We start from the raw sequence: 19,636 nt of genomic DNA on the forward strand, positions 1-19,636 counted from the left end.
AGAAAACAATTTCCTCTGAATTACATTAAATTAACTAAGAGATTTACCAATATTTTCGGTTAAAATTTACCCTTAGGCGCTGAGTTCAACATGTCCGATATCTAGGGTCTTGCAAAGTTATAGTCCGTTTTCGACAATTTTTTCTCAAGTAAAGCTAGAGATGATATGTACTATTTGTGTAAAGTTTTATTCCGCTATCTTCATTGGTTCCTTATGTATACATTATAAAGTGAAGGAATCAGATGGAATTCAAAATTGAGTTATATGGGAAGTTGTCGTCGTTATGAACCGATTTCATCCATTTTTCACATGTGTCATCAGGGTGTCAGGAAAGTATTATATACCGAATTTCATTGTAATCGGTCGAATAGTTCCTGAGATATGGTTTTTGACCCATAAGTGGGAGATGCCACGCCCATTTTTCATTTTGTAAAAAAATCTGAGTGCAGCTTCTTTCTGCTATTTCTTATGTAAAATTTAATGTTTCTGACGTGAGTTAACCCAGTTTTAGTCATTTTCAACCTAACCTTTGTATTGGAGGTGGGCGTGGTTATTATCCGATTTCTTTCATTTTGGGAGTGTACAAGGAAACGGCTGAAAGACACGACTGCAGAAAGTTTGGTTTATATAGCTTTATTGGTTTGAGGGCGGGGTCACGCCCACTTTTCCAAAAAAATTACATCCAAATGTGCCCCTCCCTAATACGATCCTATGCTCCAAATTTTATTTTCATAACTTTATTTATGGCTTAGTTATGACACTTTATAAGTTTTTGGTTTTCGCCATTTTGAGGGCGTGGCAATGGTCCGATCTTGCCCATTTTCGAAAGCAACCTCCTCAGGGTGTCAAGGAATACGTGTTCCAAGTTTCGTTAAGATATCTCAATTTTTACTCAAGTTATCCGTTGCACGGACAGACGGACGGACGGACAGACAGACATTCGGATTTTGACTCGTCTCGTCACCCTGATAATTTTGATATATATAACCCTATATCTAACTCGTTTAGTTTTATGACTTACAAACAACCGTTAGTCGAACAAACTATAAAAATAATTAAAAAGTAATATTAAAATTTCTAGTAAACAATGTACATTGTTGATGACAGATGTTTTCTATATAAAAAACGTTTAATCACATAAAAAGTGAAAAAGTATCATCCGAAAGAACTCGCGCCCGGTAAATACCTGCTTTTCGCCAAACACAAAACAACAAGCCGAATAAAACCTAATTTTATAATATTTACTACCAAATATTACGAATCATACCTGCTTTATTATTTTGTTTGTACTTAACTGCTCTGGATTTCCTACTAATTTCCGCAAAACAAAGCGTTGACTCGAGACAACAAGCAAACTATTCGCCCACTTTTTCGTTTAAGGCAATTCTCGCATTCTTTAGCGATTTTTGACATTATTCACACGCGGGCATATTTTGCTCTAAAGTAGCAAATAGTCAATTAAGTCAAGGACGTTCAAGGACGTTTGGTGCGGCAAGGACGCGTATGTTGGAACGTTGACTAAAATACGTCATTGTTACAGGGATTAAACAATAAAGGGATTTCTAAAACGATAACGCCCAGATTTAAAACATAAACTTTTGAACTTGGCACTGAGACACTAGCTCAACAAAAGCCACAACTAGCACCCGCTTAACTACAAAGTCGCCTTCCGGCAATGTAATCAATGCGTAAAAGGATTAGCGGCAAAATGCCGTTAGTTGCTATGTGCAACTATTCGTGTTATGAGCAAAGCGTTATTCACGAGCGCGGAGTGAAGTGAAAAGTGAAAGCGAAGCGGAATGTTGGTAAAGTGGGCCGTTACAATGGGTGTCAACGTTTGTCTCTGACAATTAAAGGGTTCAGCAGGTACGACGATATTGCGTGCACGCCTTTTATTGAATTGCAGCGCGAAGAATCTGTGCCATTGAAGGTCCTTGAATATGTGAGAGATTAGGCGGATTGTTACACTCTGGCAGTAAATGTCGTCTAGCCGCCAAAGCATTACATTCCAATCGTAAAGCGTAATAAAGCGTAAAATGCTCGAAAATATAGGCAAATTCACCTTTTGCTTAATCTCTCTCTCGAGGGATTCTGTTTGTATATTGGGGATGCGTGCAAAATGCGCTCAATACAAAAGGGATCTTAGTTTGTAAACGTAATTAGAGTAATCCTTTGGGCCTATCCGCAATTCACGCTTAATACTAATTATGGAAGCCAAACCACGCCCAGAAAATAAAACATTGCCGCTGCTGCTGCTTGTACGCGGCGAATAGCCTTCGTGTGTGTATGTTGGTGTGTGTTATGGGCTCGTATTATCAGCGAAAGAGGTGGGTATACTCTCTGCTATGTATGTATGTGCCATTGCAAGCTTATCTGCGAAGAGTTGGCAAAGCGAAGGTGAACAGCGGCGTATGTTTGTGTATACATATAGGTGTAGTACATAGGCAAGCTTTTGGTAAATGCGCATGAAAAACTCTTATATACCTCGTACACATATATACTTCTGTCCATATATTGGTTTTTCGACTTTTTCGTAATTGTCGCCAGGTTTATTGTTTCCGTAGATTTGTGCAGTAAATATTTATAATTATTTATTTACACTTATTTTAGCAAATAGTTAAGCGCACAGAGACACACTCCTATATACAAATAGCCTAAGCAGTTTTGCATACACATATCTACCTCAATACAATATGTTTGTACATATGTATGAATGTCACTTAGTCTTAACTCGTAGTACTTTGGTAATACTCATGTGTAAATACAATAAAAATATGAGTTCGCAAACAGCGGCTTTGACTTTGATAAATTGCCGTACCGCTTTGATCTTTCACCGCCTGCAACAAATACAACAAATACGTCAAAGACAAATACTATATTGTATGAGAGCGTGGTACAAAAAAAATAACCGCCAAAAGGCGAAAAAGCAAATTCGCTTGTTTACTGGTAGACATAAAATTTGATTTGCCGATTGATAAGTTACCGATATTCACTAGGCGAAGATACCGTTGAAAGCGCTTTAATGCTAAATGACGCAAAAACAAAGGTTGATTGTGGGATGTGTGAGGAGGCATGCGGTTGCATAAGCAGTTATCTAGTGCAAATATCAGCCGATTTGGCGTGATGTGCACTTTTTGGCATTATATATTATATAATGTAATATAATGTGGTCGCCATTTTAGCGCATGACTTTCAAGTAGACTTTATGGTAGCAATAATGCGAAGCAAGCCAAAAATAGCACAACTTTGTGAAAAATAATTTATGAAAAGAATTATTATTGCGTTGAAGTGGCGATAAAAGCGCCGAAATTGCGTGAAGAAAATGGCGTCATATGCTTAATTAAGTAATAATAAAAGTTGAAGTTGAAAAATATTTGTTATAATAAAAATAATTTTGTAGGTGTTACTTTTTTGTAGAATTACTTTGTATTGTTTAAATATAGAAAATATTTTAGATAAATACGTAAGTATTTATTGAATATAACCAATAAGTATTAATGGTGTGGAGAAGTTGCATAACCCTGATATATTTTTTAAATTTATTTTCGAAAAAACATTTTTTTTTTTGTAATTTCTATTAATCTATCTATGTTTAGATTATATTTTATCTATTTTTAGTATTTTTTATTAATTTGTTGTAATGCATCACATGTTTTCTTCCGCTTCCTCTAGATATATTATAAAAGATTCATCTTCCCTTATTTGCAATAAACTAATACTGTATTCTAACCTAACTAACTCGATTTTATTCTAGCCCTAATCCTAGAACCTCAATTTGAACTGCTGTTAGCCAATATAGTGTGTGAATGTAGCATTTTTTATTGCATTTTACTGTATTCACAAGATCAATTAGATTCCATTTGGAAGTGAATCCAATAGATCTGTTTATCCATGAATCTATCTTATCAATAGATCTATCTCTTAATCGAAAAATATGCGACCAAAACGCTCCGGATTCGGAAGATGTAGTCTAGACCCTGTATTTAAAGATATATACAGGGGATAGACAATTGAGGCTCTGTATCCCCAAAGAGGTAGTATCGCATCCATTAGCCCTGGAACACTGTTAAGGTTTCTTAAGGTGACGGGGTTAGAAGAATTACTGTGAGAACTGGAGAGGGCAAAATAGACCCAATATGTAATCTAGTCTAATCTAGTGCTGTTTAAGTCTGATTAAATACAATGCTTCCTTGATTTGTCCATGATTTCGTTGGATATATGCTCTTCGGGATTCTAGAACTCACTGCACTTGCTCTTTATATTAATACGGTTTTATGTACTTTTTGGTACAAAATCCTTTTTTATCGAAGTTCGGTGCTAATTACGGTACTATTCAACCAGTGTATTGTCACTGAGGTTGACTTGAGTGAGCTATTAATAAAAAAAATTTATACTGAAGAAAATTTATCGCTGAATTTTATGTTTTTCCACTATTTTCTTATGTAGAAGAAAAGGCTAAAGAATCTGGTATAAGTTTTAGTTCAATCTCAATAATTTCTGGTATAAAGTGCTATATTTATTAAGATTTCCCAACTAGTCCTAATTTCTCGGAGCTTGGCATTGACTTTAATATCATACCATAGATACGTCAGATATAGCTATATATAAGGTCCTTATTAACTCTGTACTCGTCTTCTAATAAAAAAATAATATTTTTGTAAACAATAAGGTAGTTTTCTGAAGACAAAATTACTCTAATGAATAGACGCCCATGGTCCACTTATCTACAGCAGTCAGCATACATCATAGAACATAACTCGAGCAAATTAATAAAAACCAGAGATCATGTAATTGGCATTAATACAAATTTTATTGAATATTTTTATTTTCCAAATCAATCACAACCCAACAATAAACACAGATAATCTATGAACAAACGCAGACTCAGGTGTACTGTTCCATATATCCTTATTTATTCGATGCGAACATAATTAATATTCCGACATTTATCATCACCCATTTACTTCATCACTCCGCATGTTAATCAATTGAGCAACGATAGAAATCAATTTAAATTTCCAATATTCTCCATTGTTATGAATGAAATATGTCTGCAGATTCCTTGCCGCATGCGGGAGTCCCTACAAAACATTAGTTACGCTTTTGTTGTGATCTTAAAACATCAACGCAAACGGCAACCGGACAACAACAAACGCGCAACAAAGCGATTACACATGTAACAACAAATAGTCGGTGAAGTGAATTTCAGCGCTTTGGCGGCAAAGCGCGTTCATTCATAGATCTCAGTTGATAAATGACGAACGCCAGTACGCTGTAGAGGTCGAGATTGGCTGATACGCTTGGGTGGTAAATGTGTTTAATGCGTTAAATGAGGGCAAATTGATGGTGTACGGTTAGTTGATAGTTCGGCGCACAGACACACACACACATACTTTGTGGCAAGCTGCGGCGTTCAATCAAAACATGATGATCGAGAGCAAAACGCGCTTAAAATTTATACAAAATCAATAGTACTTACAACACATGCGGCTACACAATTCATTTATTTAAGCGATTTTCAATTTTCGATTTTCGCTTTTTGCGATTCGTACGCATTGTGTCTACACGCTTTCAACATGCAAGCCGCCGTCGTCGAGTGGCTTTTGTTTCTCCACAGCGCTGCTATTATGTATTGCTATTAGTCGTTTGTGTGTGTGCGCTTACATTTTCAATTAGTTGTTAAAAAATGTGTTTTTGAAAAGCGTTTCGGCTGTGAGTTTTGCTATTCACGCTCCGCATGCAGTGAGTGTGCGCACGCTCGATTACAACGCGCCGCAGCCGATTAACACATTGCCCCCCGGCGTTTTGGCTGCGCATAACTAATTGTTGGTGTAGGTGTTGGAGGTGTTATTGTCAGCGGAGCGCGCTAGCACCTTTTGAATTTGATAATAATCCATTAAATCGCACCACTAATTGATTCTCAGCCAGTTATATGTATATCTATGTATCTTTATATGTATATCTATATATGTATGTATGTATGTATGTGTGTTTATATGTATGTGTGTGTAATGTGGCAACACAGTGACTTGTGTGACTTTAATTAATAAACTATTAATTAACTGCATGAAACTGCCAGAGCTAATGGCTATTTATAGTTTCACATGCCGCTGAACATGCCACATTTGGTGGCAGCGTCCGCCTTAGCACCCTGTCTTTGCGCCGAAGCACCTTTTGGACTTGACTTTGCCCTCGAGCTGTCTTCGTTGTGCCTAATCAACTCACCATGTGAGTCAACGCGTCATTAATTATGAACATAATTCGAAGAAATTGCCTTTAGACCATATCTTATATATACATACATACATATACATATATATATATATATATTTATGCGCATACATTCACCTAAAAAATGCATATTTCCAATTGTTCATAGTTCTGTATCTGCTTGCACTCACCAACGTGCGTCTTCGAATTTCATCGGCAGACATTTTGTTGCCAGCTAAAGTGTGAAAAAGTGTGCTATTACATGATGTACATGTGTGTGCGCCTGACATAACTCCCATAACATTACTGATTTATCACCACAAACACATGCGGCCCACAATTTTCTGAATAGTTTTCTAATGAGCGCGCTGGCATCCCGCAGGCTGACAGGACAACACAACTGTAATATAAAACAAAAAATAAAAAATATAAAAACAACAAATTCAAATGAAAGTGAATTTATTTTTGTTTTTTTTTTTTTTCGAAAATATTAAAAAACATCAGTCAACGCCAGTTGCGCAAGCGCCCAGCGCTGGACCGAGTGTCAAGTGGATACTTTCGGAAATTGGAGTGCCGTTGTAACAGTGCACATATCCTTACAGCTCCTTACACAAACAACAAACACACACACACTCACTGAGAGGAGTTCAGGAATGTCCTCGTAAGCGGTGCGTACTTGTGGCGCGTATGGGCTGTACTCTCCAATTTCATGCCAAATCTTGTGTTCGCTATATTTACTGGGAGGCGCTGCCATAAATTACGTAAATGTTTTGCTGTGAATGCCAAAGTGCCCATTGAGGCTGCAAGTGCGAGAGTGCCAGAGCGCATTCAAGTGAAGTGCAGTGAAGTGGCGTGGTGTTCTGTTGCCGACATTGTGGTGTTGTAATGCGTTATGCACATTGTAAGCCGAGACGTGATCCTTTGCTGCACTTTGCTACATTTATTACTTCTGGTTTCTTTGAATTGGCTACTTAAGACTACGCTTCATACTTACATACATACATATATATAACTGTATATACATATATGTATGTATGTATGCATGTGTGTGTGTGAGTGCATCCACGCAATCATTTGTTTACATTTGAGGCGCACACTAATTGCAGCAACAACAGCCAATAGCCAGCAACAATTGACAATTATGTAGTCGCTGGCAGCCAGAGCGGCTGCTTCAGTGTCAGCAGCAGAGACTTAACGGCGCATAACGTTGCACCAATGCACATACATATAACCGACCAGAACACTTGCGCCACATAATTGCACATGTGTTGACAGACGCGACGCGCAGACATTGTGGTACCGACCCAACACGAAGGAGCTGGCGCTGCATTAGCTTGCATAATGCTCCATTTCGATTTGTGGCGTTGCAATTCGAGCGCGTTTTATTGCATTTCTTCGAATCTAAAAAAGAGTGCATGCCATAAAGTGAAGTGTCTTTTAATGTGTCTTACATTCTTATTATTTGGTTTTAAATATTTACATTCTGCTTTTGTTTAATTGCCCGGGTGTTGACAGCAAATGAGCGGAAAATATGCGTTTTCCATTGAAAATTGGTGAACGCTTCGTTGACTCTTCGTTATTTTATAGTTGTCTTTAAGTGCAAAGGAATTCGAAGGAGTCAAAGAAGTGGGGTTTTCAAATAACGTTGAATTGGTTAAGGCTTAGATCCGAAAACTGGAGATTGTATCTTTAAGAGTTAAACACCTTATACATATGTTAGTCACCCAAAGAACTATTCAAAAGTATTCTTGGGCTGTTCTTTGAAATAAAAATCACTCGAACACCCAGTTATCATGTCCTTTGTCCATAATAATAACATGCAACCCCACCCAACCCCAGTCTTACAGCGCATGGGTGCCGCAGTCCTAAAAGACTCGGACCAGGAAATCACTGTAAGCATAAACGCGAAAAAAGAATAAGAACTTCTTGGCTCTGCTAAGAAGTCGACATTGGGTGTCAACTCTGGCAAGAAGAGAGGGCCCAGGAAGAAGCCAAGTGAGGAGGGCATGAAGGCTAAGGAACGGTACAAGGTGGCGATCAGAATATGCAACCGACTCGATGGCAAGTCCAACCTGACGAAGGATAAGGTGCAATGGTTGGCTTGGGGAGGTGAATAATGGCCGGGCCCATTTCGCAACACGGAACTAAGGGATGTAGGTCGACGAACGAAGATCGAATATGAAGACCTCAGTGACTAAGGTTATTTTTTACCGAAGATATCGGTAAATCTCTTAGATATTTTTAAGAAATTCAGTGGGAATAATTTTCTTCTAATATAAATCATATACTGAGTTAACAAATAAACGGCTTTAGCTTTATGCCGAAGATATGGGCCGTAGATGTAAATATGTCTGTTTTAGAATTTGTTAAGAAAGAAATAAATACTGATCCGTCGACCGTAATATGATCGTCCTCTGAATCAATTTTCCAAAAATTGGTATCAATCTGACTGATTCGATTTTAGTTATGCATTTTTTATTAGGCTGATTCTCTTCACACGTGGTAGTTTCACCGTTTCACCAAGGAAAGTTAAAATCGATGCAGAATGTACATATTTATTACATCCCTAACTGAGAAGCATCAAATATATCAACAAATTGGGGTCTAAGATATTGAACAACAAATTTACAACTCCTTCGTTAAAGCGATATGTGACTTTGCTAAGCTGAGAAACATATGTATAAAAGGTTTCCACCATGACAGAACTGATATATCCCCATAAATAATACGGAGAATTAAGGATATTGGGATCTTATTTCGGAGCTTGAGAGAAAAAGTAGAATACATCAGATCAGTGACCTCAATACTATAATACCTATAAAGATTTCCAAGTAGGAGCTTTAAAGAAAAACTTGAGAACGACTTCTTCGGCTTTAGAGGAAAGAATTTACAGGACCTTCACACTTAATATAACTTCATAATTGAACCAAAGTGTTCTACTTTTCTTTAAAATACATTTGAATGGCTTCCTTTTCAAAAGCATTCGTTTACAACTATAATACATATTTAATTGGCCTAATTGCCGATAATTGGCAAATATCTCAATTAAAGACTACTCGCATTAGTCTTCAAGGTTGCACATTCTTGCCAGAATTGCTAATTTAATTGGCAATTAAGTTGTCACGCTACAACACACCGTTTAAAGGTGAAAATTCTGTTTGGTTCTAATGCCACCAAAAACTAACCGTTATTGAAGGTTTCCGCACAGCCTAGCGTAACTAACTGTGAAATTACAGTTAAAAGTGGCCAAGAACATAATCGCAGAACGAAGGGAGTCCACATACACACACCATGGAACGAAGGAACACTGCAAACCGATGCGAAAACTTTGCGATCCTTACATACATACATACAACACTGCATCGGTGTGCCTGTGTGTGTTTTCGCGCACTCGCACTTGTATTGGTAAATGTCATTTGTTGGCAAAACAAGATTTAGCGTTACACGCCCGGTGGAGACTAATGCCGTGATTAGCATCTGCGTTGACAAACGCAGCTGGGCGCCCAAGCACAGCGAACGCGAACCGCCGAACCAAACCAGGCAGCGCGCACACACACTCAGACATACTGGAGCACTGCAGCACTGCAGCGAGCCCACAAATTCGGCGAACCGATCACTTTACGCGCCCCATTGCCAAATGGATTGGAATGCAAGTAAGTAAGTCGACCGAAGCCGGCGAACAAGCAAAGCCATTACTCGGCCAGCAGGCATAATTATGAAGCATCTTTATGCTCATTGCGACACCCACTGCGTCTGCTAATGCCCGCACATTCCGCGCGAACACGCTGCGCAAACACTTCAGCCGCTAGCAGTATTGGCGAGCGGCATTACCTGCGGTGCATTCCGAAAATTCCGCAGGACCATAATGTGGGGACAACCATGCTTGCATTCACGCGTACGCTGCCAACGTGCGCTAATGAACGCATTAACGAACCAGCAGCAGGTCCAGCGCGCACAACAACAACAACAGCCACTGCTCATAAATGTGTTTGGCCAAGACGCATCAGTGCAGCTCAATGCCGCGCATCAGTCACACTTCCAATTCCAAGACAAACTAGGTAAGTGAATACTTGTAGCACAGCATATTGGAAGCGTGGAGGACGCGCTGGTCGCTGCTCGCACCTCCGCCTGCGTTATTAATGATGGAAATTTGAAAATACAGAAGGTCCAATAATTGCACGCTGATTGTAGGCCAAAGCGCACAGTCGCGGCGGCCTGCTGATCAGCTCAACGGCTCATCAGCACATCAGCGCGGCTCAAGCAGGTCAGCGGCCATGCACTCGAGCAGCGCATGAAATGACATACTGACTTTTCGTGTCAATCGAATAAATGAATAAAAAGCAAAACAAATCGAAGGCTTCCAAATTTTCGGCGTGACAATCACGCATCGTTCGCAGGCGCGCAATACAATTGCGAGGACATTAGTGCGCGTAGGTATGCGTCCTCACTCTGCGCGCTCGCACAACAAACAATTGCATTATGGACAATTGTCCGCATAACAAAGCAAAAAACGATTTTCGAAAAACTTCTGCATTGAGCGCTGCATCTCATAAATGCCGACAAATGATCGTAAATCGGCTGTAGCTGCTGTGGCAGGAGTAAAGCGCGCACGGAACGCTACCAAACTGCATTCAAATGTGCAACGGCTTCCGCGAAGTGCATTGAGAGCGCGCTCGCGACTATAAAGCACAATCCATGCGAGCGGCCAAGCATATGCTCACATACACACGCGCACTCTCGGCGCAAGGACACGCCGAACGATGTCCGTATGTTTTATACCGAAATCGAAAAGTGCATAAAGTCAGGGATACTTATTGAACAAAAAAAGAATATAATGAGCAAAGCAAACTGAAATGTAATAATGGAAAAGATGAGAAAATTTTGAATGCAAACAACGAGAAAAGTTACTCTCAGAGTCATTAAAAAGAAATGGCGCGACTTCTTGCAAAATGCACGGAAACAATGGAGCTTGCTTACTTTTGACGCGCGTCCCGGCAATTCACACTTTGAAGGCACACAAATGGGTCTGTTTGCTTGCAGCCATGAAACGGCAGCGGCAGCTTCCATTAACTGTACACGCGCCCGGCTTTGAAGGCAACAGTTCAAAGGCAAGAGCGACAATCGTTTTGGGATCACTGCCGTCACAAAACACACATTCCGAAACAAAAAGAACATTGGAACACTGAAAAAGTCAAAGTCAGTAAAAGTCACATTATGACTATTCTAATTGCTTCTGCCGAATTCTACTTCAAGATGCTACGAAGTCTCTCAGGAGTGTCATCTAAGCGCTCGTTAATATACATATGTACAACTTAGCACATTTGTGATATGAGCTACTGTTGATCCCTCTTCAAGAGATTTCAAGAACTAGTATTCCAAATTATTATTATTAGTCTCATATAAAAAGTAAATAGGTCGAATTTTCGAATTTGTACCATAACTTTCACTTTAGAGAACAAGGTTCTAGTTCGAGATACTAGTTATCACGTTACTGTATCTTCCATGACTCTAAAACTTCGTAGAATAGTGAGACAGTAACGAGAGACGGATCGAAAAAAACTAAACACCAAAATCCTTGAAGAATCCAGTCAAAGATTCTGGAAAGAGCTTATCGGGCCCGAAAAAAGGTAGCTGCAGTAAAAAACGCAAATGCATTTGGGGGTATCCAGTTTTACAGAACAGCAATTTTATATTGGAAGTGTCTTATCAAGAAACTGGTTACCCCTGATCCTAATACATCTCTTACAGATTTTCATCCGCCGACCCTATTGCCCTCAGAAAAGTCTAGAAAAATGTAGGACCAAACCTTCGAAAAGACATGATTCTATCTATGCTCAATAACTACGCTCGACAAACCTAACCTCTGAGATAAATGTTCTCCGTTAGACAACGCTTACTCGCACTTCTTTCTAGCAAATATTTGTTTTTAGTTTTAATAGGTGACTACGTGACCAAGATCATATCCAGATTTAGCGCGAAAAAATTTACGTTTTAGATTTTCACTTAGGAGCACCTCTTCCAGACCTTGTACACTTTTAAAATCAGCAATCTCATCAAACTTAAGCAGTAATCGCCTCTCAAATTTAGAGGTCATCTTAATCCCATATTACATAAAGCTTTTATAAGCCTATAATAAGCGCTTTAAGCTCTTTAAGCTCAATGCTCGAAGGTTGATAAGCTAAACAAATAATTACATAGATCTATCCAAGTATCTAACTATTTACATAGGAACGCTTATAGAAACTCGAAAACTTCTGCGTTTTTGCTCAACAATTGGGTAAACATATCGATTAGAAGTGTCTTCAAGTGAACTGCACTGCTTGCAAGATAAGCACCGCTGATAATCTAGAATGCCTCTGTACGAGCATAGAGCATGCGAAGCACTTCAATGCGAACAGAAAATCCCACACTTGAAAACGGTAAATGTCACCGCATACGCCATGCCACTGAAGAGGCTATGCACGTGCATTGGCGCTTCTCGATAGCTGACTTCCGCGGGGACTGCGCCAAGTGGCACTTTTCGGACGTTTGAAGTGGCGACACAACGCTTGGAGCTGCAGCTACTCGAGCAACAAAACAGCGTCCCACACGCCCTCACCTGTACGACTTAAGGGTGGATGTGCTGATAAGACAGCCGCTGATGACATCATGCCAACGGCCACTGACTGCGACTTAACTAATGCGCTCGTTTGGGCAGTTAAATGGCAAACGCCAAACAAATAGCCTATAAACAGCAGTTTACTTTGATTTAACGGCGCACGTACCACCGCTGCCCCTCGCATTCACAGCTCTCCTCCTGCTTGACGCACAATTGCATTTAGCGCTGTTGTTTGTCTACTTCATTGTTGCAGTTAATTGAATTCCTCGCTGGTTCATATGTCGCAGCTGTTTCGGTATACAAATCTACAATTAGCACATTTGTTGTTACAACAAATGCTCTGGACAAATAGGGCGCCCAGCGCATGGGTGCCTAGCGTGATGGTACATTGTTTATGGCACAATTCGCACTACAGACGCGTGCAAATTTACGAGCGATTGCCACATTAATCCAGCCACCAACGAGCCGGTCATGCTGCTGTCGCGCTGCTGCTGCCGAATCGGAGGCAAGTCCAACAGAGGCCAGAGCGTGCATGCCGCAAACAAAGAAGAAGCTGCTCAAACATAATTGCGAAGTGGTGGCGCTGGCGGGGGGCGCAGAGACTATGAAACAAGTTAAATGTAAACATAATCTGTCGGGCGTCTACGAGTATGTCGCCGCCGCCGCCGCCATTCAGGGGAGGATCGTTAAAGTGGCGTGAATTATATAGAGCAGCACACATTGGGCAATGAATCAATGAATGAGGCGTTGACAGGCGATGTGCGTTGCGCAGCGCAAACACAAAATTAATTAAGCGACAACGCTGGTGGACAAATAACTGGCGGAAAATCAACAACTAGTTAATGTGAATAATCGCATATCACATGTCTATATTGGTTTGTATGTACTATGTATATAGAAGTATGTGATAGACGGCGGTGGAGCACAGCAGCAGTGGACTAGATAACCCAGCGTGACCTCTGAGCAAACAAAATATGTTCAAATCGCTGCCCTTCATTTAAGCAGTTACGAACACTTGTCACGAATTTGATATAAGAATTGTTGTTTACACTCGGTAATAGAACATATCGCGGCCGGTCTAATTTTTGGACGTATAGATGAATACTGCTCCCAAAAGCTTTAAAGCCTTTGTGAGAAAAAAGTCTCAAAAGGTGTTATCAAAAGCTTTAAAGTTAAGGGAAGCTGCAAGCTTAAAAAAGGTGGTCTCAGGAGCTTTAAAGCTGTGAAGAGCTTTAAGCTTCAAAAGATGAACACAAAACCTTTGAACTCAAGGTGAGCTTTAAACTTCAAATGGTGTTCTTAAAATCCTTAAAGTTAATGGAACTTTTAAACTTCAAATAGTGATTTCAGGATTTTTAAGCTTCGAAAATTTTTTTAAATATTTATTGTAGATCAAAAGCTCTTACTATTTTTGGATAAAAAATTTCTGACATAAGATATGAATGATGAAGTACAAATTTCAGATTGTCAAATCTACATATTCAAGACGAAAGAGAGAGAGTTGATTTAACTTCTTGAATTATCTATTTGATGTGAAACTTCCTTACAAAAGTTGGGAGGTTTTAAAAGATCTTCTTTGCACTCTTTTTCCAATCGTAAAACCTTTAAATAGAAGTTACTTAGGTTAGTTTAAAACAGACCACTCCTAGTCCCTAAAGTTTCCTAGACATTTCCGGGCATTTATTTCTAAAAACGTCTATTCTATTATTTTTATTGGGAGTAGGAGTAGGAGGGTTCACTGATTTCATTAGTGGAGGGTGGTTCTGATACATCTTTATAAAATTTTGAAGTAAAAATGTGTAGAAAATCGAATCGAATAGAATCTTGATGCAGTTCTCCATTCCTCCAACTGTATTTGAAATCACATATATCGAAGACCTCAAAAGGAAGTCTTAAAACCAGACACTTTCATTTATTGGTGTTGGGCATGGGAAATTGACTTTCGAAATCAATATCGCTGCAGCTAATTTTGCGCTACGCCCCCCTAAATTTAATAGCCGATCACTTTAACGATGCGTTAAATATTTATGTAAACGTTTGCGATAAGCAGAGCGACAACAACAACAACAAACACCCACACATACGAGTGCAAAGATGATTGAGAAGCGACGTCCATTAGGCTATTTACCACAATTATTCCCCCGAGAGCAACAACTGGAGTAGTCAGTAGTGATGACACAGTCACTTGGGAAACGCACAACAACAACACACACATAAGTAAATGTGTTTGTGGGGAATGTGGAACACATAGACATGCAGCACGACAGCTCTGGTGTCGCTGTGGATGTTGCAAGTTAGCTCCAACAGCTCAGCGAAACAGCAAAGTATTGAATATTATTTGAGCGATATGTCAATAAATGTGTGCGAGTTTGAAAGTGCACTGCTTCGCCACTCATGCTTATCTACTCAGAAGTACTACATATGGACGGACACATGTAATGCCATTGAAATGAACAAGTGTTCCTAATAATTTCCTTATCACATTAACTGCGCTCAGCTCTTAGCTTATCTCGTTTGTGTGCGCGAAGTGAGGGGGCGTTTACAAGCAGTGGCTTTCGAGTGCATCTGGTGGCAAACGCAATGATTAAGGCGACGACACTCAGCGTCGATGTCCCCTCAGTGTCGAGTGTGAATTTTCCAATTTCGATGAGTCGACAAGTTTTCATGGAGATCAGCAGACGCTTCCAATTGTAATGGGGAATTGATTTCCAAATCTATTTATTGAAGTCGCAAATTAATTTGATTATTCAATGTTTCTACGAGTAGTGGCAATTCAATTATCGGCATTATTTAATAAGGCACTTTAGAGGCAATTGACGAGGAGCTCAACGCAATGGAATTACATTTTTATCTGAGGGAAACAGAAAAGAAACACCTTTGACTTCGGCTTGAAGTGCTTGGGAAACTGCGAAAAACTAAATCATGTGAACCAAACAAGAAGTTGCGGTGACTTGGCTCGGCTAAAATCGACCGAAACAATGAAAAAGTTCCGAACTTATACTTCCGAAATATATATGAAGACCTGTTGTTGTAGACCCACTCCTTGAATTTGTTTTTGAACTTCCTTCCTTCTTCCTATGTCCTTCATGAGTTCGGACTGCCAAGCGGTCCTGAATGGAGACTCGGAGAAGGCGTCTAAGGTAGAGGACTCATAGCTCGGTTCAAATACTACCATGATAAAGACAGCCTTAAGCTCGTAAGTTTTGGATTTTACAAGCGCTTTTTGTGGGTTCGAATTCAACTTGCTATGACGAATTATCAGAGGAACACTTAGCAAACTGTCACCGATTTTATTGTATTTCATCGTCCTACTTGGAAAATCAGAACAGATTCCGCTCGGTTCTTAGAATATAAGAATCTAAATTCACAAATGTTATGAGTTGAAATTTGAGAGTCCATAAACTATTAAGGAATTCCAGACCAAAGTGATCATGCCCAAGTCGCGGAAATCCAAAACCAGGACGTGCTTACTTAATGAAGATCGAAATTTAGTCTTTCCTATAGAGATTGAAAGATCATTAAAACGCCGCACATCGAAATATTTCTTAACATTTATTTACGAAGCATCTGTCGAAGGATTGAAAGTGATACTATTGTAAGTCTCTCTTCTAGACTGAGAGGAACTTGTAGAGCGCCTATTTAAAATAAAATTTTCGGTAAATAACCGTAGTTTGTTGCCATCATCATCGATATTGCTATGCAGTGACACCCAGTTTAGCTTGACATCGCCACGTATGTACACCGTATCCACCACTTCTGGTCGCATGTGATACCGGAATTCGAGCAGATATTTGCCATTTAAATACACCTCGTAGGCATGTTCCATACATACAATGACCAACCGAAAACTTTTACCCGGTAGAAATTCCGTATCAATATCCGAACATTCCTCAGGTGACCATTCGCCATCATACCAGGCGCAACGAACAATTTGCGCTTTCGATATGTTCTCTTGTCTATGGAGAAAATGTGGACCGAAATGAAAAGCGACAATCGGATGTGGCCAAAAGTAAACGCCATTTTGTAAGTTGATATAGAACGACATTGGTAATAACTTCACACGTCCCTCGATCTTGAGGAAACGACCCGGCTTCATAATACTCTTTGGCAAACTACCCAGATAGGGTGCCGATATTTCACCCTGCCAATGTAATGCTTTCAATACCATGCTAAAACGCCAACTTGCACTCCTTGTGGTCAGCTCAGCATATCCAGATCTAGTTGAGCGTAAAGCGCCGAGCGTTCTTTTCACTGTTACTTCCACGGGTCTTATGATATCGATGCGATCGGGATATGTGTCGACCTCCGAATGTGTGACGTCGACATCTGTGACATCACCTTGCACCACCACAGAGCTGATCAAATGATATGGCAAGCAATGTTCGTAGGTGGAGAAATGAAAACCGTTCACGGATATGAGAAAGGCGGTCTCCGTGATTAGGAACTGTATGAGGAATCGTGTGCCACGTCGCAATGTGAACGGTATCGCGGAGGTGTTCTGCTCAACTTGCCATTTTTTCCGAATTCGACTGTTGCGCACAATATAATTCTGCGGTAGACGCGCATTAAGGTGTAGCGCCACATCGCCCGCTTTATTATCCAATAGAAAATTGATGTAGAAGCTGCGAATGGTATAGAAATTATTGGGATTTTCACAATGACTTCGACACGTACCGTTCACATGTTAACAGTATTTTACCGGTAACTCTGAAGCAAACGCCCTCTTTAAGTTCTCCAAGCTCGTGTGTTTGGTAAACAGGCTCCGATTCCTCTATGACATAGTCGAATTCGTTATACTAAGATTAAACACATTTTCAATTATTTTGCGAGAAAAAATATAAGTCATTTTACATCAAGAGTCGCCCGATTCGTTGAAGTGTAGGTATTTCCCATTATTATCACGAATTGACAGTTGAGCGATGGGAGAGTCGATAGAACTTCCAGTTGCATGATAAAATATTGAGTTTAACGTAGATGAACAGAAATCGATTTTTTTGTAATTGAAGAAGTCTCTAAATTTCGGCCGAATAAAGCCAAATAATTTGCTTCGTGGTTGAAATGAGAGTCAAGGTGAATCAACCTTAGTCTCCGAATTAGTATAAGACTTTTATGTTTATGATGACTTAATGTCGCATCTATCGCTCAAACGATTTTAGTTAATCAAGGAGTTGGAAAAATTGCCGTTTCATCGGTTGTTGACATCGTCCATACTTCTGCACCATAAAGTAGGACGGGAATGATGAGTGTCTTGTAGAGTTTGGCACTTGTTGGTCTAAAGAGGACTTTTTTCTATTGTCTACTCAATCCAAAGTAGCACCTGTTGGCAAGACTGATGCTGCGTTGGATTTCAAGAGTGACATTGTTGTTTGTATTAATGCTGGTTCCAAGACAGACGACTTCAAAGTTATGACTGTCAATGGCGACGTGAGAATCAAGCCGCGAATGCGCTGACTGTTTGTTTGATGACAGGAGCTATTTTGTCTTGTTCTCGTTTACTAACAGACCCATACGTTTCGCTTCCTTATCCAGGCTGATACAGTTATTCCTAACCAGCTTAACTCCCTGAAAGAAAGTAAGTCGAAACAGTAGATCCTATTCCTTATTTCAGCCACTTCCACTTGAAACCCCGCTACAGGAGTTCAAAGCTGTCAACGAGTTTGGTAAAATAGATTTCCAGACCAATCTTCTTTTAGAGTTTTGAACCATTCGTGAAAAATCGCACTACTACTCGGCTCCGGCAAGGCATTCTTTGAGGGTTTAAGTAGTTCCGAACCGAAAAAAACAGAATTCACAAGAATGTAGGTGATAACACTATAGATCTCGAAGTCTTAGAGATGACCCAAGCTTCCAGTTTCACAAAACTGATTGACGCTCTATTATGTGTGTCTCTTCGATGGCGCCTTCCATACATATTTACCTTTAGAATCATTTATACGTATTTATTAGTTATGACGCCGGGAAACCTTATATAATATAAATAGTATCAAAAAGCGGGTCTGAGGACTAAAAATACAGAAATCCAACTTTTTGTATACTGACAGATAGCATGATTATTTTCGTAACGAACAAATTTTCCTAGTGGGTAAGCACATATCGCTGATTGTGGAGCATTCACCAGAATGTGAATGAACGAAAATTCGGCAACTCTAAGAAATGTATTATTTTACTTAGCCGAGACACAAACCGTATATTTTTGCGCACTTTGTACACCCTGTTACAATTTCCGTTATTTTTGTGAGAGTATCCGTTTTAACGGAGTATTTTTATTTTTTTGATCTATTTATGACAATTGAGACTCTACAGGATGCTGCGCGCCACAAGTATGTCACCAGAATATATGTATAACCCCCATTAAACACGATATTCTCCATTTTAAATATTCTTTCAAGTAATTATCTTTATTTACCTCGTATAGCAACACATTTTTACAAAAAAAAATATTAATAAGATTTTCAAATATTCCATATTTCAGCGCATCTCAAGCTAATGTAGTATATATTTATTAGTACATAGTGTATATTTAAATTGGTACATAGCATATTTATTGAAGACTAACGATTAGAAATACAACAGATATATAATATATATGTAGAGTATATAAAGTTTGCAATCGGTTTATAATTTTTCAAAATTTTTTTTATTCTTTTTTCTTAATTTAGTTTGCAATTAGAGTAAAACATCACAAATCCATTAAGGTAACTTTAAGTTTAGAGCACGAAATTTTCAAAACAAACATTTATAACGAATTCCAATACATACAGACATACCTACATACATGTAGGTATATGTACGCACTAGACCAACTGACGCCTTTGTCGACTAACTGGC

General features: G+C 39.3%; 1 protein-coding gene across 1 annotated transcript; it reads right to left on the reverse strand.

Annotated features, from left to right (window-relative positions):
* Positions 1–16,321: 16,321 nt before the first annotated feature.
* On the reverse strand, positions 16,322–19,632 carry LOC105213080 (galectin-9-like). The gene is made up of 3 exons (XM_011185625.3): positions 17,660–19,632; positions 17,483–17,604; positions 16,322–17,430 (listed from the first exon to the last, which is right to left on the reverse strand). The coding sequence occupies exons 1-3, from the start codon at positions 17,756–17,758 to the stop codon at positions 16,365–16,367; spliced, it is 1,287 nt and encodes a 428-aa protein (XP_011183927.3). The 5' UTR covers positions 17,759–19,632; the 3' UTR covers positions 16,322–16,364.
* Between the last annotated feature and the right edge of the window lie 4 nt (positions 19,633–19,636).

The sequence above is a fragment of the Zeugodacus cucurbitae genome, chromosome 3 (genome assembly GCF_028554725.1).
Source record: "Zeugodacus cucurbitae isolate PBARC_wt_2022May chromosome 3, idZeuCucr1.2, whole genome shotgun sequence".
NCBI lineage: Eukaryota > Metazoa > Arthropoda > Insecta > Diptera > Tephritidae > Zeugodacus > Zeugodacus cucurbitae.